Source organism: Stegostoma tigrinum, chromosome 3 (genome assembly GCF_030684315.1).
Source record: "Stegostoma tigrinum isolate sSteTig4 chromosome 3, sSteTig4.hap1, whole genome shotgun sequence".
In the NCBI taxonomy this organism is placed as follows: domain Eukaryota; kingdom Metazoa; phylum Chordata; class Chondrichthyes; order Orectolobiformes; family Stegostomatidae; genus Stegostoma; species Stegostoma tigrinum.
In genome coordinates, this window is record NC_081356.1 from 136177729 (window position 1) to 136200745 (window position 23017).

General features: G+C 44.0%; 1 protein-coding gene across 4 annotated transcripts in view; it reads left to right on the top strand.

Annotated features, from left to right (window-relative positions):
* ghra (growth hormone receptor a) overlaps window positions 1–23017 on the top strand; it is a 173176-nt gene that overhangs the window by 112407 nt on the left and 37752 nt on the right. For all 4 annotated transcript variants that reach the window (XM_059644969.1, XM_048527652.2, XM_048527653.2 and 1 more), the window contains exons 4-7: window positions 1902–2056; window positions 3604–3782; window positions 14302–14464; window positions 15372–15501. In XM_059644969.1, coding sequence (XP_059500952.1) covers window positions 1902–2056; window positions 3604–3782; window positions 14302–14464; window positions 15372–15501 — 627 coding nt within the window. The remainder of the gene's footprint in view (window positions 1–1901; window positions 2057–3603; window positions 3783–14301; window positions 14465–15371; window positions 15502–23017) is intronic.

Below are 23017 nucleotides of genomic sequence, written 5' to 3' on the forward strand. Positions count from 1 at the left end.
CTGAGGGTTAAAGTTTCTTTTACATCCTATCAAAGCCAACTTTCAAACCTCAATCAGATCCCCCTCTCAACCTTCTCTGCTCTAAGGAACACAACCCCAGCTTATCTCGTCTGTCTTCACAGCTGAATCGCTCCAGCCCAGGCAACATCCTGATGAATGTCCTCTGCTCCCCTTCCAGTGTAATCACATTCATGTATAGTACAGCAACAGTATTCCAGCTGTGGCCTAACTAATGTTGTATATAGCTACATACATCATAGCCTCTTTGCTCTTGTATTCAATGCCTTGACTAATAAAGCAAGTATCTATAATTCCTCCTTATCCACCTCACCACTGTTTTCAAGAATCTATGGACATGCACACCAAGGTCCCTCTGGTCCTCTGTACTCCCTGAGGTCCTACCATTCAACTTGTACTCCCTTGCCTTGTTAGTGCTGCCAAAATTTAACACTTCACACCCTTTTCTGGATTAAATTCCATTTGCCACTGTTCTGACTAGCTGCTAGGACAAAAACTGGGCAACCATGCCCTATACCCAGAAACAGTTAACCATGAAGAGGAAAGGAAGAAGAATTGACTGTCAAACAAAACCTTCATACTAACATAGATATTGTTCTCAAGATATCTTCAAAGAATATTTGCACAGAGAAAATATAGCCACTCCGTTAGTGGACAGAATCCTCTCTTTCTGGCGATGAGCTTATAGCGGAAAAGGACTTAATTTGACAGGATGATGACATATCCAAACCCCATGTCTACCAGAGTGAAGTTTCAGGTGGGAAGCCTGGGAAGATTGACCTTCCTTCCCTTTTGCCTCTTAATGACTTGTATCAGTACTAGCATTAACCTGGCAGCGTGTGGCTATGCTGCCATGTGGTTTGCATGTTTAACTGTGCAGCCATGTTAGTTCTCGGGGTGTGTCATTGATCAAAAGCACTTAGAGTCATACAGTCATAGAGATAAGTGGAAGCAGACCCTTTGATCCAACTCATCCATGCTGACCTGATATCCTAAATAAATCTGGTCCCATTTGCCAGCATTTGGCCTATATCCCCCCAAACCCTTCCTATTCATATACTCATCTGGATGCCTTTTAAATGTTGTAATTGTACCAGCCTCCACCATTTCCTCTGGCAGCTCATTCCATACACACACCATCCTCTGCCTCAAAATGTTACCCCTAAGGTCCCCTTTCAATCTTTCCCCTCTTATCTTGAACCTATACCCTCTAGTATTGGACTGCCAACCCCCACCCCACTCCAGGAAAGGTCCTTGTTTATTTATCCAATCCCTGCCTCTTATGATTTTATAAACCACTATAAGGTCACCCCTCAGCCTTCGACACTCTAGAAAAAATAGCCTCAGTCTATTCAACCTCTTCCTATAGCTCAAACCGCCCAACCCTGGCAAGACCCTTGTAAATCTTTTCTAAACCCTTTCAAGTTTCACAACATCCTTCCCATAGCAGGGACTTGTTTCCTGATTGAGACACTCAATAGCAGGACTCGGGCCACTCTCTGAGCTGCCACCCTCTATCCTTGTTGCCAACCCTCCTGCATCCTTCTCCCCATGACTCCCAGCTGGCCTCTAAGTGGCTGGCAGCTCACAGTAGGCAAGGCCTCTAATATGATAATGGCTGATTGTCCGAATCAGTCCCCTGTTCCCGCTTTTTCCCCATTGTGACAGAGAAAAGAAAATGATTGTGACCAATGTTGTCAACAACCTAGGATCCAACAAGGTGACCTCCTGACTTTTCTATGATGTAACACTTGTGCCAACTTTCCTTCTCTATACCGACTGTAGCCCCTAAGTCTCTTTCTAGCCTAAACTGTACTTAAAGCAAGGAATAATTGCATACCACGTTGTGATGGAATTATTGAATGACTGTTATTTCTGTCCAGAGAAAGCCATGACTGGAGAGAATGTCCAACATACATCAACAGAGAAACCAGTTGCTATTTCAATCAATCGTACACTTCAGAGATGGAGTACTGTGTGCAACTGAAATCCGACAACGTCACGCATGAACAGCGATGTTTTACACTCGATGATATTGGTAAATAAACAGCTGTCAGCAATACTATGAGCTGAATATTATGATTGCTTCTTGGCAAGTAGTGGCAAGGCTGATTAGATAGTGTGTCAGATTCACAGCCGCTGGGGTGACCTTCACTCAAGTATGATAACTCAACATTCAAATTAAACAGTCAGGAGCCTATCAGTGCTCATAGCTGTATCACCAAATGGACATCCTGCCTGTACCCACACACCACATTCCCTCCTGGCTGTACCTGCTCATTCCATTTCACTCGTCTGTAACTCCTTCCTCTCACTATCTCCCGTCTTTCCTCATCATATCCCTCCATTCCCTTCTCACTCCCTTCACTTCTCACTCACCCTTCACACCACCATTTCCACCTTACTGCATCTCCCTCACTTCCCTCTCATCATATCCCCTCATTTCTCCTCATTCTTTATCATTTCCCCCAACTGTATTCCCCAATCCTCCCTCACTGTACTCCCCCATTTCTCTTCACTCCCCTTCAGTATATCCCTTGCCTGTTCTCCTCTCGCTGTGTCACCCACTGATTATTGACAATCACTGCTTGTTGTCAAAATTGCTGAAAAATGTTGGATCCCTGATTGTCGTCTGATTTGCTAATTAACATTGGAACGCCAATTACTGTGGGAATCGCTGATTACTGTTGGAATCCATGATTATTGTTGAATTTAATGATTATCATTCAAATCACTGATTACAGTTACAATCACAAATTGTTGTTGGAATCACTGATTGTTATTAGAATCCCTGATTGTTGCTGGAGTCACTGACTATTGTTGGAATCGCTGATGATTTTTGGAATCCCTAATTATTGTTGGATTCAACGATTATTGTTGGAATTACTGACTGATGTAGGTATTGCTAATTATTATCAGAATTGTTGATTATTTTTGGATTCACTGATTATTTTTGGAATCCCTGATTACTGTTGGAACTGCTGATTATTGTGAGAATCACTGACTGTTGTCAGAACCCCTGATTATTGCTGATTATTGTCAGAGTCCCTGATTATTGTTGGATTCACTGATTACCATTGGAATTTTGATTAGAGTTGGAATCACTGATTACTGTTAAGTTCACTGATTATTGTTGGAATCATTGACTATTGTTGGAATTTTAATTATAGTCTAAATCCCTGATTATTTGTGCATTTGCTGGTTATTTTTGGAATCATTAATTACTTTTAAAATCACTGATTATTGTCAGATTTCTTATTGTCGGATTCACTGATTAACGCTGGAATGCTGATTATTATCAGAATCACTGATTATTGTCGGAATCCCAGACTAAGATTGGAATCAGTGGTTACGGTTGGAACCGTGATTATTGTTGGAATTGGTGATTATTGTTGCGTTCATTGATTTATTCTGATTAATTGATCATTGTTGAAATCACTGACTATTGTTAGAAGCATTAATTACCGTTGGAATTCCTGACTGTAGTTTGAATTTTTGATTACTGCTAGAATTCCTGATTATTTTTGGAATTGCTGATCCTTCTCAGAATTCCTGATCATTGTTCAATCTCTTTCGTTCTGTCAGTGAAACCAGATGCTCCAATCTCACTGAACTGGGCTCTCTTGAACATTAGCCAATCAGGATTATTCATGGATATTCAACTGTGGTGGGAAGACATGGTGAGCTCAGAGCCCAGTGCAGGGTGGACTCCTCGGCGATATGAAATTCAGTATAAACCCCAAGAGGCAGAGCTCTGGAAATCGGTAGGTGCACAGTCAACTTATCTCCTTTTGGCAAGGTTCAGGTTCCTTTCATCATGTCCAATATGCACAGTCTGTGGTCATGACCACGATCTGTAATTATCACACATGGACTTTGCAACTGGCTTTACTGAGATGATGTCCCTGGAAAAGTCAGTCAAGTGAAGACGCCAGTTGATCAGGACAAGGCATCCCAGGACACTGACAGGATTGAGGGTGGAATTTTAAGTTATTCATGGGATACGGGTGTTGCTAGCTGGGTCAGCATTTATTGTCCTCCCCACATACAATGGTGGTCCCAGAGCACTGGAGAATTGTAAAAGTCATATCCTGTTCAAGAAATTGCTATTGAATAAAACAATCTATCTGTGTCTTAAATACACTCAATGACTTGGCCTCACAGCCTTCTGTGGCAATACATTCAACAGATTCACTGCCCTCTGGATGAAGAAATTCCTCCTCATCTCTTATAAAGGGTCAAACCTTTCCCTCAGGTCCTCACCTCTCCAATTAATAGAAACATCTTCTCCACATCCATCCTATCCAGGCCTGTCAGTATTCTGCACGTTTCAATCAGATTCTCCCTCACTTTTCTAAACTCCATCGAATGCAGACCCAGAATTCTCAACCACGTGCTGTGGCAGACAATTCCAAAGGTTCACCACTCTCTGGGTATGACAGTTTTCTCCTTATGTCAGTTCTACAAGACGTACCCCAAATCCTTAGACTGTGACCCCTGGTTCTGGATTTTCCTGTCAACAGTAATATCTTTCCAGTGTTTACTCTAATCCTGTGAGAATTTTATAAGTTTCTATGAGATTTCCCCTCATCCTTTTAAACTGTAGTGAATCTATTCTATCCAATCAAGGCTGTCTTCATATGTCAATCCTGCCATCCCAGGAATCAATCTTTTATACCTCTGTTATATTCCTCCATAGCTAGAACATACTTCTTCAAACAAGGAGACCAAAACGGCACACAGTATTCCAAGCGTGGTCTCACCAAGGCCCTATACAACTGTAGCAAGACATCCCTCCTCCTGTACTCGAATCCTCTCGCAATGAAGGTCAACAGCCCATACACCTTCTTCACCGCCTTCTGCACCTGCATGCTTACTCTCAGCGACTGGTGTACAAGGGTGCCCAGCTGTCAGTGCACCTCCCTGTGTCCCAATCTATCAACATTTACATAACAATCTGCCTCCTGTTCTTGCTACCAAAGTTGGTAACTTCACATGTACCAACATTATGCTGCATTTATCATGCATTTGCTCACTCGCTCAACTTGTCGAAATGACACCTAAACATCTCTGCATCGCCCTTACAGCTCATTCATCTGCCCAAATTTGTATTATCTACAAATTTGGATTCCGTCATCAAAATAATTAACATACAATATGAATAGCTAGGGTCCTAGCACTGATCCCTGTGGCACCGACATGTCACTGACTGCATCTTAGAAAATGACCCATTTATACCTACCCTTTGTTTTCTGTCTGCCAACCATCTTACTGTCCATGCCAATGCACCACCCCAATCTTTAAGTTCACATGATTATCTTTTATGTGGGACTTTTCAAAAGCCTTCTGAGACAGCTAAGTAATCCCTGTCCAGTGGATCATCAACTCTACAGGTTACATCATCAAAGAATTCCAACAGATTTGTCAAGAATGATTTCCATTTCATAAGTCCATGCTGTCTCAGTCCAATCCTGCCACTGTTTTCCAAGTGTGGTGCTATTAAATCTTGTATAATGGGCTCTAGCAATTTCTCATTATCAATGTCAGACTTATTAGTCCATAATTCCGTTTTCCCTCTCCAGCCTTTTTGAAGTAGTGGTGCTACATTAGCTAACTCCAATCCACAGGAACTGTTCCAAACTCTATAGAATCTTGAAAGATTACAAACAATGCATCCAGTATTTCCAGGGCCATTTCCTTCAGTACTCTGGGATGTAGTTATTGGCCGCTGGGGATTTGTTGCCATTTGTTGTCATCAATTTCATCAACACCATTTCCCTAGTAATTCTGATTTCCGTTAGTTCCTCCCTCTGACTGTGTTCCCCAAATTTTTGGGAGTTTATTTATGTCGTCCTTTGCAAAGATATTGTCAAAATATGTAATTAATTGGTCTTTCATCTCTCTATGTTCTCCACTTTAACTTGCTCTGTTTCTGACTGTACGGGACATACATTTGTCTTCACTAATCTTTGTTCTTTACATATCCATGGAAGCTTTTACAATCAGTCTGTATGTTCCCTGCAAGCTTATTTTGCACTCTATTTTGCCCTCTTAATCAACCCCCTGGGAGAAACAGTTCCCATTGGTGTTGGTTCGATAAGGTTCCCCACAATACGCTTTTGTACAAAATGCAGAGGAATGGAATTGTGAGAGATATAGCAGTTTGGATCGGAAATTGGCTTGCTGAAAGAAGACAGAGGGTGGTAGTTGATGGGAAATGTTCATCCTGGAGACCAGTTACTAGTGGTGTACCGCAAGGGTCGGTGTTGGGTCCACTGCTGTTTGTCATTTTTATAAATGACCTGGATGAGGGCGTAGAAGGATGGATTAGTAAATTTGCAGATGACACTAAGGTCGGTGGAGTTGTGGATAGTGACAAAGGATGCTGTAGGTTGCAGAAAGACATAGATAAGCTGCAGAGCTGGGCTGAGAGGTGGCAAATGGAGTTTAATACAGACAAGTGTGAGGTGATGCACTTTGGTAGGAGTAACTGGAAGGCAAAGTACAGGGCTAATGGTAAGATTCTTAGTAGTGTAGATGAGCAGAGAGATCTCGGTGTCCATGTACACAGATCCTTGAAAGTTGCGACCCAGATTGACAGGGCTGTTAAGAAGGCATACAGTGTTTTAGCTTTTATTAATAGAGGGATCGAGTTCCGGAACCAAGAGGTTATGGTGAAGCAGTACAAAACTCTGGTGTGGCCGCACTTGGAGTATTGTGTACAGTTCTGGTCACCGCATTATAAGAAGGATGTGGAAGCTTTGGAGAGGGTGCAGAGGAGATTTACTAGGATGTTGCCTGGTATGGAGGGAAGGTCTTACGAGGAAAGGCTGAGGGACTTGAGGCTGTTTTCATTAGAGAGAAGAAGGTTGAGAGGTGATTTAATTGAGACATATAAAATAATCAGAGGGTTGGACAGGGTGGATAGGGAGAGCCTTTTTCCTAGGATGGTGACGGCCAGCACGAGGGGGCATAGCTTTAAATTGAGGGGTGAAAGATACAGGACAGATGTCAGAGGTAGTTTCTTTATTCAGAGAGTAGTAAGGGAATGGAACGCTTTGCCTGCAACAGTAGTAGATTTGCCAACTTTAGGTACATTTAAGTCGTCATTGGATAAGCATATGGACGTACATGGAATAGTGTAGGTTAGATGGGCTTGAGATCAGTATGACAGGTCGGCACAACATCGAGGGCTGAAGGGCCTGTACTGTGCTGTAATGTTCTATGTTCTAAGGGCCATGATCTTGTTAACTTGATTAATAAAAGATGGAGGGTAGAATCTAATGCAGGTCCCTGGTGCTGTGAAGCAGCTAACCACTGAGTCACCGTGCCACCCATGTTAGTAGTTTGAAAGACAAAAATAAAACTCATGGTGATTTGGTGGTGATAAAGTCACTCAGTTTTGTGAGGCAGCACCTCTGAATATATAAAAAAAGGCAGACCCATAACGGGTTTTTTGGAACAATGGTAGTGTTCCTATTTCTGAGCCAGGAAGCATACGTTTAAGTCCCAACTACTCCAGAGGTGTGTAATGACATCTTTGAACAGACTGATTAGGAAACATAAAAAAGCAGGGCCATTTGGAACAATGGTAGTGTTCCTATTTCTGGGCCAGGAAGCACAGGTTCAAGTGACACCTGCTCCAGACCTAGGAATGAACCTGTTCTGCTTTTTTCTAAGACACTAGGAGTAGTGACTTCATTTTGGTGTTCCTTCCCAGTCAGGTTTCCTGAGTTATAGCACTGTCCTAATTGTATTTGTTTATTAGGCAGGACAGACTTTTTCACCTTGACTTTTGAACTCAGTTCTCGCTTCAGACAGAAATAATTAAACTGCAACTGAAGCAATGCTGTCAACAAATTTCACTGTTCCTATCTCTTTGTGTGGAACTGCTGGCTGTCTTCAGAGTAGCTGTTTTATTCAGTCATCTCACTGTAATGTTTTAAAATGCCTGTATGAACAAATGTTAAGATACTAAGGCTTAGGAGAAACAACACTTTTAACTGGCGCTGGTAGAGCTTCTGCTGTCTATTTGTTGAGGCCTTGTTGAAGGGGCTCTCTTTAAGTAAATACCATTGGCTGCCAGCTGAGCCCCATCAGTGAGGCAGCCAGAGACTGGCTGATCAGATGAAGGGTCTAGGCCTGAAACGTCAGCTTTTGTGCTCCTGAGATGCTGCTTGGCCTGCTGTGTTCATCCAGCTTCACATTTTATTATCTCTCATTCCCCTGTCATTTCACAAGAACAGACTGAACAGAGGTTTGTACAGAAAAATGGTCAAACTGCAACTCTCTGGTCAAATATTTTCTTAAACGAAGAACTTGCTGCAGAGTGTTTTCTAACAGGAAAGATGCATTTTTATTTTGTTCTGTTTTGCCTCTCCCTCTGACACACTTAGGCACCACCAATGCTCCAGCAGGGGGCCTCAGTGGTCATTCTTCTAACTGTGACATTGATGGTAAGCGGATTGTTTCAAAGATAACTGATCCTGAATTTTGAGCTTGTTTAATATTAACACAGCCCTTCCAGCTGCTGAGACATTGTCTTTAATAAGAACTCTGTCTTCCTACTAGCTGAGACAAGCAGAAGTCGATTACAGTATCACAACAGCACAGAAACCAGGGGCTGTGTCCCATCTGGTTCGTGATACGGAGGTGCTGGTGTTGCCCTGTGGTAGACAAAGTCAGAAGTCACATGACACCAGGTTATAGTCCAGTAGATTTATTTGAAATCACAACTTTTCGAGTGTAGCCCCTTCATCAGGTGACTTAATCTGATGAAAGGGCTACACTCCAAAAGCTTGTGATTTCAAATAAACCTGTTGGACAATAACCTGGTGTCGTGTGACTTCTGACTTCATCTGCTTCAGTAACACAACACATGAAGCATTATTTGAAGAGTGGTTCTGACAAATCAAGAGCAGAGGTAGGCCACTCAACTCCTAAAACTTGTTAATAATTTGGTAATTAATTATTAAGATGTAATAATTTACCCAAAAAATCCTTGGCTCTGATTATACCACACTCCTGCCTGACCCCAATAACCTTTCACTCCCTTGCTTACCAAGAATCTAATGTGATCTACTGTATTCGCTGCTTCTGATGTGGCCTCCTCTGCATCGGTGAGATCAAGCAAAGGCTCAGAGGTCGCTTTGGAGAGCACATGCGCTCTGTTTGCTATAAACAAATGACAACTTCCAGTCGCAAACCACTTAACTCCCCATCCCACCCCCTGGACAACATGTCCATCCTGGGCCTCTTCCAGTGTCACAACGACACTGCCCGAAACTGGAGGAGCATCACCTCATATTCCGCCTTGGGAGCTGCCAACCCAATGGTCTCAATGTGGACTTTACTAGTTTCAAAAATCTGCCCGCCCCTGGCCTCATCCCATGACCAACTCTCTCTCTCATCCCCATCTCCTTGACCTGTCCGAATTCTCTCCCACCTATCAGCACCTCCCACCTCACTGACCGATCCTCAGCACTGCTTACCTGCACTCACATCGTCATTCCACCTACCCCAGTTGGGGTGTTCCACTCCCAAACAACCCAGATGTCCTCTTAATTCAAGGACTGCAAATTCCCCCCTTCAGTTGTTGAAAACGCTCTCGACCGCATCTCTTGCGTTTCCCGCACATCTGCCCTCACATCCCTGCCCTGCAATAAAAACAAAGATAGAATCCCCCTTGTCCTCACGTATCACCCCATTAACCTCCAGGTTCAACGTATCATTCTCCACCACTTCCAGCATCTGCAATCTGACCTCACAACCAAGGATACATTTCCCTCCCCACCCCTATCTGCCTTCCCTAGGGACCGCTCTCTCCACGACTCCCTCCTCTGCTCCACACTCTCCACGAGCCCCACCACCCCCGGCACCTTTCCCTGCAACCGCAGCAAGTGCTACACCTGACCCTACACCTCCCCCCTCAACTCCATCCAAGGACCCAAAAAGCCTTCCACATTCCACATCAGACAGATGTTCACCTGTACATCTGTCAATGTGGTCTAATGCATATGCTGTTCCCGATGTGGCCTCCATTAAATTGGTGAGACCGTGTGGAGGCTCAGAGACCGCTTTGTAGAGCACCTGTGCTCTGTTCGCGACAAACGACAACGCCTTCTAGTCACGAACCACTTTAACACCCCCTCTCAATCCCTGGACAACATGTCCATCCTGGGCCTCAATGTCACAATTACGCCACTGAGAAATTGGAGGAGCAGCACCTCCTATTCCGCCTTGGAAACCTACAACCCAGTGGTTTCAATGTGGACTTTACTAGTTTCAAAATCTCCTCAACCCTGGCCTCATCCCATGACCAACCTTCCCTCTCATTCCCACCTCCCTGACCTGTCATCTTCTCTCTCACCTATCCACTCCTTCGCCCTCACTGACCAATCTCCACCGCTGTCTACCTGTACTCACCTATCACCATCCCACCTACCTTCTGCAGCCCCACCCCTCCTCTCTTTATTTATTTCAAGGGTCCCTTTCACCTTCCCCATTTCTGAAGAAGGGTCCCAACCCAAAATGTTAGCTTTCCTCCTCCTCTGATGCTGCCTGGCCTGCTGTCCTCCAGCTTCACACTGTGTTATATCTATCTAGCTCTGCTTTAAAAATATTCAAGGACTCTGTTCACACTGCTTTTTCAGGAAGACAGTTCCAAAACCTCATGACCTTCTGTGAAAAAAATTCACCTTACTGCTGTTTTAGGTTGATGACCAGTGATTTTTAAAACGTGAGGCCCGATTGTGTATTCTCTCGTAAGATGAAACATTCGCTCCACATCCAAGTCCCCTCAGGATTGTTTATTTTCTTTATTCATTCACGGGATAAAAGGGCATCCCTCGCTAGGCAGCATTTATTACTTATCCCTGATTGCCCAGAGGGCAGTTAGGAGTCAACCACATTGCTGCAGGCCTGGAGTCAGATGTAGGCCAGACCAGGTAAGGATGGCAGTTTCCTTCCCTAATAAAGAACATTAGTGAATTAGATGGATTTTTCCAACAATTGACAATGGGTTCAAGTTGTTATTAGATTCTTAATTCCAGATATTTTAGTGAATTCAAATTCTACCATCTGCCATGGCAGGGTTCAAACTCGGGTCCCAGAACATTATCTGGGTCTCTGGTTTAACAGTCCAGCAATAATACCACTAGAACATCACCTTCCCATGTTTAGGATGGAATGTTTAATTAAGTCATCTCTTGCTGTTCTGAACTCCAGCAGATACAGGGTCAGCCTGCCCATCCTTTGCTCATAAGACAATATGAACATATCCAGGTTTGGTAAACCTTCTCTGAGCTGCTTCTTTGCACTCACACCCTTCCTTTAATAAGGCGACCAATACTGCACGTTAGATGTGATCTCACCAGTGCCGTGTAAAAGTGAATCATAACCTCAATATTTTTGTAACAAGGGATAACAGTAGCTTTCCTAATTACTTGTTGTACTTGCATTTAATCTTCTGCATGAGGATATCCAGATCCAATTAGACCCCTTTCAATCTCAGAGATCTGTAATATATCACCATTTATCTCATATGCTTTTAAAAAAATTATTCCTGCCAAAATGGACAATTTCAAATTTTCCTACATTGTCCTATATTTGACAGATCTCAGCCCACTCATTTGAGTTATTCCCCTCCCCCTGTAGCCTCCATATGTCCATCCACTATTCTCTTTTGCACATAGCACCTATTTCTTCCAACAACTCTGCTTATTAATCAAACACAATTTTCTTTCCCCAGAACCATGTGGATTTTGCCTGATCGACTTAAATTTTTCCATGTCTTTAATAAAAGATTTTAACATATTCTCTCTGACAGATGCTCAGCTAACTGGCCCTTAGTGTCCTGCTTTCTGTCTCACACTTTTTGTAAATAAAGGAGTTGCATTTGCTATTTTCTATTCTAATCAAACCTTCTTTAAATCAAGGGAAATTTTGTAAGTTGGAATGAATGCATCAACAATTCCACAACAACTTCTTTGAAAATGCTAGCATGAAATCCAACTGCTCCCAGGAACTTGTCAGCCCATGGACTATGTAACGACTGTTAATTGTTGTAAAAACCCATCTGGTTCACAAACATCCTCAGAGAAGGGAGCTTGCTGTTCTTACCTAGTCTGGCCTACATGAGACTCAATATCCAGACTCTGAATTGCCCTCTGGACAATTAGGGATGAGCAATGCCAGTGATGTCTACATACTGTGAATGAATTTTTTAAAAAAAAGTTCTTGGTGACCGTCCTCTTTTGTATGGTGTCTGCTTCAGTCTGAAAACACTTGCGTGAACATATCATTGGCCATTTTTCAGTGAGGCACTATATGACTTTAGGTTGTTGTCTGTAAGGTGGATGTGAATGAGTAGTCATAGCATCAAGTAGTGTTACAGCACAGAAAAAACCCTTCAACTCATCGAGTTTGCACTGACCTATCTACAGTTACCCCACTTTCCAGCACTAGGCCTTTAGCCTTGAATGTTATGACGTTTCAAGTGCTCATCCACCCACTTTTTAAAGGTAGTGAAGTTTCCCATCTCAACTACCCTCACATGCAGTGCATTTCAGATTCCCACAGCCCTCTGGGTGAAAAAAAATTCTTAAATCCTCTCTAAACCTCCTGTCTTTCACCATAAAATAATGCCCTCTTCTCACTGACCCATCAATTAAGGCGAACAGCTGCTTCTTATCCACCAACCAATTCCAGTCACTCCACAAGATATCAAGAAACTGCCGGAGACACTGGATACTACGAAGCTACAGGGCCTGACGACATGCCAGCAATGGTACTAAAAACTTGTGCTCCAGAACTTGCCACTCTCCTCACCAAGATGCTCCAGTATAGTTACAACATTGGTATTTACCCGACAATGTGGAAAATTGCCCAGGTACACAAAAAGCAGGACAAATTCAATTAATGCCCCATCAGTCAACTGTCGATCATCAGTAAAGTGATGGAAGATGTCATCAACAGTGCTGTCAAGCAGCACCTGCTCAGGAATAACCTGTTCAGTGACACTCAGTTTGGGTTCCGCCAGGGCCACGCAGCTCCTGACCTCATTACGTTCAAACATGGACAAAGATGTGAATTCCAGAAGTGAGTTGAATCCTTGACATCAAGGTCACATTCAACTGAGTGTGGTATCAAGGAGCCCTAGTAAAACTGGAATCAATGAATATCAGGGGGCAAACTCTCTGCTGGTTGGAGTCATACCTGGCACATAGGAAAATGGTTATGGTTGTTGGAAGTCAGTCATCTCAGCTCCAGGACATCTCTGCTGGAGTTCCTCGGGGTCAAGGCCCAACCATTTTCAGCTGCTTCATCAATGGCTTTCGTCTATCATCAGGTCCAAAGTAGGGATTGCACAATGTTCAGCACCATTCACAAGTCCTCAGATACTGAAGCAGTCCATGTTCAAATGCAGCAACATCTGGACAATATCCAGGCTTGCGCTGAAATGTGGCAAGTAAAATTTGCACCATGCAAATTCCAAGCTACGACAATCTCCAATAAGAAACAATCCAGCTATGACCTCTTTACACTGAATAGCATTACCATTATTGAAGCTCCCAATATCAACGTCCTGGGGTTTATCATTGACCAGAAACTCACCTGGACTCACCACATAAACATAGTGGCTACAAGAGCAGGTCAGATGCTGGGAATACCACAGTGAGTTACTCAACCCCTGACTTCCCAAAGCCTGCCCACCAATCTATAAGTCAGTATAAGTGTCCAGTATGCCTTCTTAACTACCATAATTAGCCTGTCTTGACACCTTCAGGGATTTGCGGACAAGCACCCCAAGATCCCTGTTTCTCTGAACTTCCTGGCATCCTGCCATTCATTGAGAACTCCCTACAACAATTACACTGGTTCTCATTTTAAAGCAAAGAAAGTGTAACATTTAGAACCACACGTCTAATCAGTTAGAATGCCAATTTTCATTTTATATTAAATTTTAGTTGTCAGCAGGGTGGCCAGATGGTATTTCAGGGTCATCAGCTTTTATTTATGTCCCCAGAAGATCAGATAAGTAAGGAGAGCCTGAATATTCAAGCGTTCCATGACCATGACTGGTGTATGGTATTGGTGTTTATTCTAGAACATTCAGATATCTTTTTGCTTTTTGTTCATCAAAATGGAATGAATGTTGACAAGGGTTAGTGCTAGATAACATATGTTTTCCAAGTCCTGCTCTTTTCCTGTCTTCTTGATTCAGCTTGTTTCCTGTAACAAAGTTGACATTATATCCATTACTGAATTGCCCTGTCTTCACAGATTAAAACTTTGCCACACCAGCATCCACCACAGCCACTCTACAACTTTGCAACAGGGAAGGAGTATGTGGTCCGAATCCGTAGCACATATCCCAACATAGGCAATTTCAGCGAATTCAGCAACATTTTAAAAGTGTTCCTTCCAGCATCACAGTCAGTAGAAGGTGAGTTGAGTTTTAAAAACAAAATATTGATTAAACCATGTGTAGAAAAGAGAGTCTTGAGATTTCTATTCTGAATGGAATCTCGTATTCTCCAAAATCTGTTTTCAGCATTCACTCTCCTTTCAGGGAGCAAGCCACCCTCTCCCCAAGATAACAAAGTGTGGAGCTGGATGAACACAGCAGGACAAGCAGCATCAGAGGAGCTCAAAAGCTGACGTTTCGGGCCTAGACTCTTCATCAGAGATTGCACTAGAGATGAAGGGTCTAGGCCCGAAACGTCAGCTTTTGTGCTCCTGAGATGCTGCTTGGCCTGCTGTGTTCATCCAGCTCCACACTTTGTTTAAAATGTATTCTCCAGCATCTGCAGTTCCCATTATCTCTGATCACCCTCTCCCGTTCTCAGTTTCCTGATCGAAAGAGATTTTCAAAAGATAGAGAAAAGATCAACTGAACAAGGCCAGTCTTCTCCCCGTTCCCCTGCGACAGGAATGAGTGCTTAGGATGAGATACCCTAGTACAGCTAGCATGTGTAAAACAGCTTTACACACATGTAAAAATGTTTTTTAGCAGTGGGTCAGGCACTGGGAGAAAACAAAGTTTAACTCAGGTGAACATGAAATTAAAACTGATGGTGTATTGAGGGCTTTCCCTTTGAAATTGACACTTTAGTGACTTGTTTATCAGAAAACAGTTGATAACAATGACCGAATCTTGCTTTACAGAGTGAATGCAGGACACAGCTGCAGGATTAAATCCACTATTTGCATGTTCAGTTATTCTTTATGTTTACAAACAGATGTGTGCTGTTATATGTCTGAGGAATCAGGTCAATTATATTGTCAGCACATGGTTACAGTACTTTCTAAAATATTGTACTATTGCCAATGTGCCTCTCTTCTCTGTCCAGTCCCTTTGGAAAGGCCAAGGATAACAGAATGTCGCTCACCAGAACAAGAGACCTTTACGTGCAGGTGGAGTGTCGGAAACTATCAGAATGTGACAGAACGAAGGAGACTGAGATTCTTTTATACAAAGGGGTAAGACTCGACAACTAAACATTGGTGCTTTTTGTGTTACTGATTTTTGCAGCCCTAGTAACTTGTGATGTTCAGGAGAATTAGTTGATTTGTTTAAGTGAAAGAACTGTTTATATGAGAGAAACACAGATTCCTGTTTTAATTTTCACAGAAAATTGAAAAATTTAAGATGCAGAAGAAGACCATTCAGCCCATTGTATTTCTACCAACTGTAAAAGTGCTATGCAACTTCATTAACCTTCCAGTTCCTGGTCTGTAGCCTTGGAGGTTAGGGTACCTCAAATACACACAGAATATATTTTAACATGATGAGGGTTTCTGCTTCTATCACCCTTTCAGGAAATGAGTACCATATTTCCACCAGCTTCTGGGTGAAAATAATTATTTCCAATTCATCCTTCAATTATTTAGATCCTTGCCATTTGGCTATTGACTTCTCTGCTAATGGAAGTAGACCCTTCCTATCGACTCTATTGTGGCCAGTCAACACTTTATCCACCTCAAACAAATCACCCCTTACCCTCCTCTGTTTGAAGGAGAACAATGCCAGCTCCTCCAATCTTTCCTCATTGCTGATATCTCCAATCTCAGCGGCATCATTAATAATCTCCTATACCGTTTTGAGTATGATCGCATCCTTCCTGGAATACAGTGATCAGAACTATATGCATTTCTCTCTCTGTTTTCTATCATTTATCATGAAATTCCTTGTCTTACTTTCCCAGCGCCTGGTTGAGGTGGCGACAGATTGGAAATGTCATCAATCTAGTCATCCAGAACCTCAGGCTAATGTTCTGAGGACAAGGATTTGAATCTCACTAAGGCAGATGGTGTTATCTGAATTCAGTAAAAACATGGAGGGAATTCAGTAAAAATCTGGAAAAGAAAAGTTAGTCTATTGTTGACTGTCGTAAAAATCCTGCATCTGCTAACGTCCTTAAAAGAGGGAAGGAAATCTGCCATTTTTACTTGGTTTGGCCTATGTGTGACTCCAGACCCACAGAAATGTGGTTGACTTCTTTGGGTTTGAATTCAACTTGCTATTTGTCTGCCTGTCGGATCATTCTGTTAATTTCTGTGCTGACTATCAATCACATGGTGAAGTTTCATATCATCTGCAAACATTTTTGCAAACGCATTTTGAGAAATAATTGTTATGTGCCTTGAAAAGCAGGGAACCCATTACACAGCACTACAGAGCCCCACCGGAAATAATTTTCCAGTCACAAAAACACCTATCAGTCACTTTGCTTTTTGCAACTGAACTAATTTGCAATTCAATTTAGCACTTCTGTTTAATTTTTTTAACAGCCTGCCAAATAAACAAAAAAATTGCTAAAATCCAAATTCATCGAAAAAGTTGACCCTCACATACTGACCTTCCTTGTTAACACGTCAAACTCTTAATTGCCTCCTAGCCTAAAATTTACTCAATTACTTCAGCAGCAATTCTTCCCTCTTTGAGATGTCACTGGCAAGGTCAGAATTTCAGTGACTTAGAACATAGAACAGTACAGCACAGAACAGGCCCTTCAGCCCACGATGTTGTGCCGACCATTGATCCTCATGTATGCACCCTCAAATTTCTGTGACCGTATGCATGTCCAGCAGTCTCTTAAATGTCCCCAATGACCTTGCTTCCACAACTGCTGCTGGCAACGCATTCCATGCTCTCACAACTCTCTGTGTAAAGAACCCGCCTCTGACATCCCCTCTATACTTTCCTCCAACCAGCTTAAAACTATGACCCCTCGTGTTAGCCATTTCTGCCCTGGGAAATAGTCTCTGGCTATCAACTCTATCTATGCCTCTCATTATCTAGTATACTTCAGTTAGGTCCCCTCTCCTCCTCCTTTTCTCCAATGAAAAAAGTCCGAGCTCAGTCAACCTCTCTTCAAAAGATAAGCCCACCAGTCCAGGCAGCATCCTGGTAAACCTCCTCTGAACCCTCTCCAAAGCATCCACATCTTGCCTATAATAGGGCGACCAGAACTGGACGCAGTATTCCAAGCGCGGTCTAACCAAAGTTTTATAGAGCTGCAACAAGATCTCACGACTCTTAAACTCAATGCTGCTAATTAAAGCCAAAACACCATATGCTTTCCTAACAACCCTGTCCACTTGGGTGGCCATTTTAAGGGATCTATGTATCTGCACACCAAGATCCCTCTGTTCCTCTACACTGCCAAGAATCCTATCCTTAATCCTGTACTCAGCTTTCAAATTCGACCTTCCAAAATGCATCACCTCGCATTTATCCAGGTTGAACTCCATCTGCCACCTCTCAGCCCATCTCTGCATCCTGTCAATGTCCCGCTGCAGCCTACAACAGCCCTCTACACTGTCAACGACATCTCCGACCTTTGTGTCATCTGCAAACTTGCTGACCCATCCTTCAATCCCCTCATCCAAGTCATTAATAAAAATTACAATCAGTAGAGGCCCAAGGACAGAGCCCTGTGGAACCCCACTCACCACTGACTTCCAGGCAGAATATTTTCCTTCTACTACCACTCGCTGTCTTCTGTTGGCCAGCCAATTCTGTATCCAGGCAGCTAAGTTCCCCTGTATCCCATTCCTTCTGACCTTCTGAATGAGCCTACCGTGGGGAACCTTATCAAATGCCTTGCTGAAGTCCATATACACCACATCCACAGCTTGTGGATGTACATCACATCCTCATCAACTTTTCTAGTCACATCCTCAAAGAACTCGATAAGGTTTGTGAGGCATGACCTGCCCCTCACAAAGCCGTCTTGACTGCATTTAATCAAGCCATGCTCTTCCAGATGGTCATAAATCCTATCCCTCAGAATCCTTTCTAACACCTTGCAGACGACAGACGTGAGACTTACTGGTCTGTAATTGCCGGGGATTTCCCTATTTCCTTTCTTGAAGAGAGGAATTACATTTGCCTCTCTCCAGTCTTCAGGTACGACTCCAGTGGAAAGCGAGGATGCAAAGATCTTCGCAAGTGGCGAAGCAATTGCATTTCTCGTTTCCCAAAGCAGCCGAGGACAAATCTGGTCCGGGCCTGGCGACTTGTCAATCTTAATGTTTGACAAAATTTTCAGCACATCAGCTTCCTCTATCTCTATCCATTCCAGCATGCACACCTGCTCTTCAAAGGTTTCATTCACTACAAAGTTCGTTTCTTTTGTAAAGACAGAAGCAAAAAACTCATTTAGGGCTTCCCCTACCTCCTCAGACTCCACACACAAGTTCCATATGCTATCCCTGATCGGCCCTACTCTTTCTTTGACCATTCTCTTATTCCTCACATAAGTGTAAAATGCCTTTGTGTTCTCCCTAATCCGTTCTGCCAAGCCTTTCTCGTGCCCCCTCCTGGCTCTCCTCAGACCATTTTTGAGCTCCTTCCTCGCCTGCCTGTAATCCTCTAGAGCTGAGCTTGACCCTAGCTTCCTCCATCTTATGTAAGCTGCCTTCTTCCTTTTCACAAGAAGCTCCACCGCTCTTGTCATCCAAGGTTCCTTTATCTTACCCCTTCTTGCCTGTCTCAGAGGGACATATTTATTCATCACTCGCGACAACTGTTCCTTAAACAGTCTCCACATGTCTATAGTGCCTTTACCATGGAACAATTGCTCCCAGTCCATGCTTCCTAACTCATGTCTAATCGCGTCATAGTTTCCTCTTCCCCAATTAAATATCCTCCCATTTTGCCTAATCCTCTCCTTCTCCATAGCTATGTAGAATGTGAGGCAGTTATGGTCACTATCACCAAAATGCTGTCCCACCACAAGATCTGATACCTGCCCCGGCTCGTTTCCGAGCACCAAGTCTAGAATGGCCTCTCCCCTCGTCGGCCTGTCAACGTACTGAGTTAGGAAACCCTCCTGAACACACCTTACAAAAACAGCTCCATTCAAATCTTCTGCTCGAAGGAGGTTCCAATCAATATTGGGAAAGTTAAAGTCACCCATTACAACAACCCTACTGCGTCCACACTTTTCCAAAATCTGTCGACCTATGCTTTCTTCAATCTCCCTGCTGCTATTGGGGGGCCTGTAGTAAACCCCTAACGAGGTGACTGCTCCCTTGCTGTTCCTAATTTCCACCCACACTGACTCAGTAGGCAGATCTTCCTCGACAATGGAAGCTTCTGTAGCTGTGATACCCTCTCTGATTTGCAGTGCTACACCCCCTCCACTTTTTCCCCCCTCCCTATTCTTTTTAAATGTTCTAAACCCTGGAACATCCAGCAACCATTCCTGCCCATGAGAAACCCATGTCTCTGTTATGGCCACAACATCATAGCACCAGGTACTGATCCATGCTCTAAGTTCATCACTTTTATTCCTGATACTCCTTGCGTTAAAGCAAACACACTTTAACTGATCCCTTGGTTCCTTCCCAGGAAAATCCTTCCCACTAGCTGGTCTACCTCTTGCTTCTGCCTCACCTGCATCAACTCTCACCTCCGGTATACAGCTCAGGTTCCCACCCCCCTGCCATACTAGTTTAAACCCTCTCGAACTACTCGAGCAAACCTTCCACCCGGGACATTGGTCCCTTTCCAGTTCAGATGCAACCCGTCCTTCTTGTACAGGTCCCACCTTCCCCAGAAGGCATCCCAATTATCTACATATCTGAAGCCCTCCCTCCTACACCAGCTGCGCAGCCACGTGTTAAGCTGCGCCCGCTCCCTGTTCCTCGCCTCGCTATCTCGTGGCACCGGTAGTAAACTAGAGAACACTACTCTGTTTGTCCTGCTTTGCAGCTTCCATCCTAACTCCCTGAAATCACTTTTTAGATCCTCAATCCTTTTTCTGGCTATATCGTTAGTGTCAATATATAACACGATTTCTGGCTGTTCACTCTCCCCTATTAGAACCTTATACACCTGATCGGAGACGCCCCGGACCCTGGCACCAGGGAGGCAACATATCTTCCGGGAATCCCGATCTTGACCACAAAATCTCCTGTCGATTCCCCTAACTATCGAATCCCCTACCACGAGTACATTTCTATTCTGCCCCCTTCCCTTCTTTGCCACAGTGTCAGGCTCAGTGCCAGAGAACTGACTACTATGGCTTTCCTCTGGTAGGTCATCCCCCCAGCAGTATCCAAAACGGTATACTTATTGCTGAGGGGAATGCCCACAGGGGGATCTCTGCACTGTCTGTCTGTCCCCTTTCCTCCCCCTAACTGTAACCCATCTATCCTTGTCCTGAGCCTTCGGAGTGACCAACTCCCGGTAACTCCTCTCAATTACCCCCTCTGCCTCCCGAATGATCCGTAGTTCATCCAGCTCCAGCTCCATTTCCCTAACACGGTTTTCAAGGAGCTGTAGTTGGGTGCACTTCCCGCAGATGTAGCCAGCAGAGACGTGTGCCATGTCTCCCACCTGCCACATTCTGCAGGAGGAGCAAGCAACTGCCCTGGCATCCATACCTTACTTATCTGAACACCCACTCAGTACTAAAGTAGAAAGCTTACTTCAAGTAATAATAACAAATTAATAACAAACTTATATTCAATAGAGAAAGTCTAGAATGAACCTTACCTTATTAACTCGGTTAGAGGAGGAGGGCGGGTGGGAGACTCTACAGTTGTAGAGTCTCGGGTTTAGCCGCCTTGCTGATATATATGGTCACTGCTTTCCTTCCCGGCTGCCCCTCTGGTCCTCGTCACTTCCTCCGCTGCTCCCGCTCCTTCTGTGAAAGAGAAAACACCGCTGCCCGCTACCGGTAAGTAATTTTAAAAAACTGCCTTACCTTAGCTGCAGTCTTCCGGGCTCGTCTTACCTCCGCTGCTGCTCGCACTCGCTTGGCCAATTCAGAGGCAGAGTCACCCACACTGAAGAGGGTCTAGAGTCACATGCAAGCCAGACCAGATAAGGATACAGATTTCCCTCACTAATGATGTCAGTGAACCAGATGCTTGTTTATGACATTGTCATTGGCTTCATGGTCACTATCACTGAGATGAGCTTCCAGTTCCAAAGTTAAGAATTTAATTTGAATTGTACCAATTATAGTAGTTGGCTTTCAATTCATATCCCAAAATATTGGTCTGGATTAGTGGTGACATTCTCTTATTTTTTGAGGAAAAGTTGAACAGTTGACTTTATACTTACTGTAGTTTGAAAGAATGAGAACTGGTCTCACTGGAACAAATAAGCCCCTTAAATGATTTAGTAGGTTAGACACTGAGAAGGATTGTATCAGAGATAATGGGAACTGCGGATGCTGGAGAATCCAAGATAACAATTGTGGAGCTGGATTTTTCTGAGATAACAACATTTGGACCTGCCTACAGAACCAGTAAATCACACCGTGTCCCCACAATAACTGCCAAAAGAGAATCCCCCTTGTCCTCACATACCGCCCCACCGCATCATCCTCTGACACTTCCGCCATCTACAATCCGACCCCACCATCAAAGACTTTCTTCCACCCCCACCCTTATCTACTTTCCAGAGGGACCATTCTCTCTGTGACTCCCTTGTCCACTCCACACTCCCCTCCAACCCCACCACACCTGGCACCTTCCCCTGCAACCACAGGAAGTGTTACAGTTGCCCCCATACCTCCTCCCTCACCCACATCCCAGGCCCCAAGAAGACTTTCCACATCAAGCGATGTTCACCTGCACATCTGCCAATGTGATATACTGCATCCACTGTACCCGTTGTGGCCTCCTCTACATTGGGGAAACCAAGCGGAGGCTTGAGAACCATTTTGCAGAACACCTATGCTCGGTTCGCAATAAACAACTGCACCTCCCAGTCGCGAACCATTTCAACTCCCCCTCGCATTCCTTAGACAACATGTCCATCCTGGGCCTCCTGCACTGCCACAAGGATGCCACCCGAAGGTTGCAGGAACAGCAACTCATATTCTGCTTGGGAACCCTGCAGCCCAATGGTATCAATGTGGATTTCACAAGCTTCAAAATCTCCCCTCCCCCTACTGCATCCCAAAACCAGCCCAGCTCATCCCCACCTCCCTAACCTGTTCTTCCTCTCACCTATCCCCTCCTCCCACCCCAAGCCACACCCCCATTTCCTACCTACTAATCTCATCCCGCCCCCTTGACCAGTCCGTCCTCCCTGGACTGATCTATCCCCTCCCTACCTCCCCACCTACACTCACCTCCACAGGCTCCATCCCCACCTCTTTAACTTGTCTGTCTCCTCTCCACCTATCTTCGCCTCTATCCATTTTCGATCCGCCTCCCCCCCTCCCTATTTATTTCAAAACCCTCTCCCCCTTTTCTGATGAAGGGTTTCGGCCCAAAACGCCAGCTTTTATGCTCCTAAGATGCTAATTGGCCTGCAGTGTTCATCCAGCTCCACACTTTGTTATCTTAGACACTGAGAAGTTGTTTTTCTGTCGGCACAGGTTAAAAATAAGGGAGGAGAATTCCCATTTCAGATTAAGATGAGGAGGAAGTTTCTTTATTCAGATGGGCATTAACCTTTGGAATTCACCAAACTCACTACATGAGCAATGGAGATCGGGCCATTAAATATAGTTCAAACTGAGTTTTG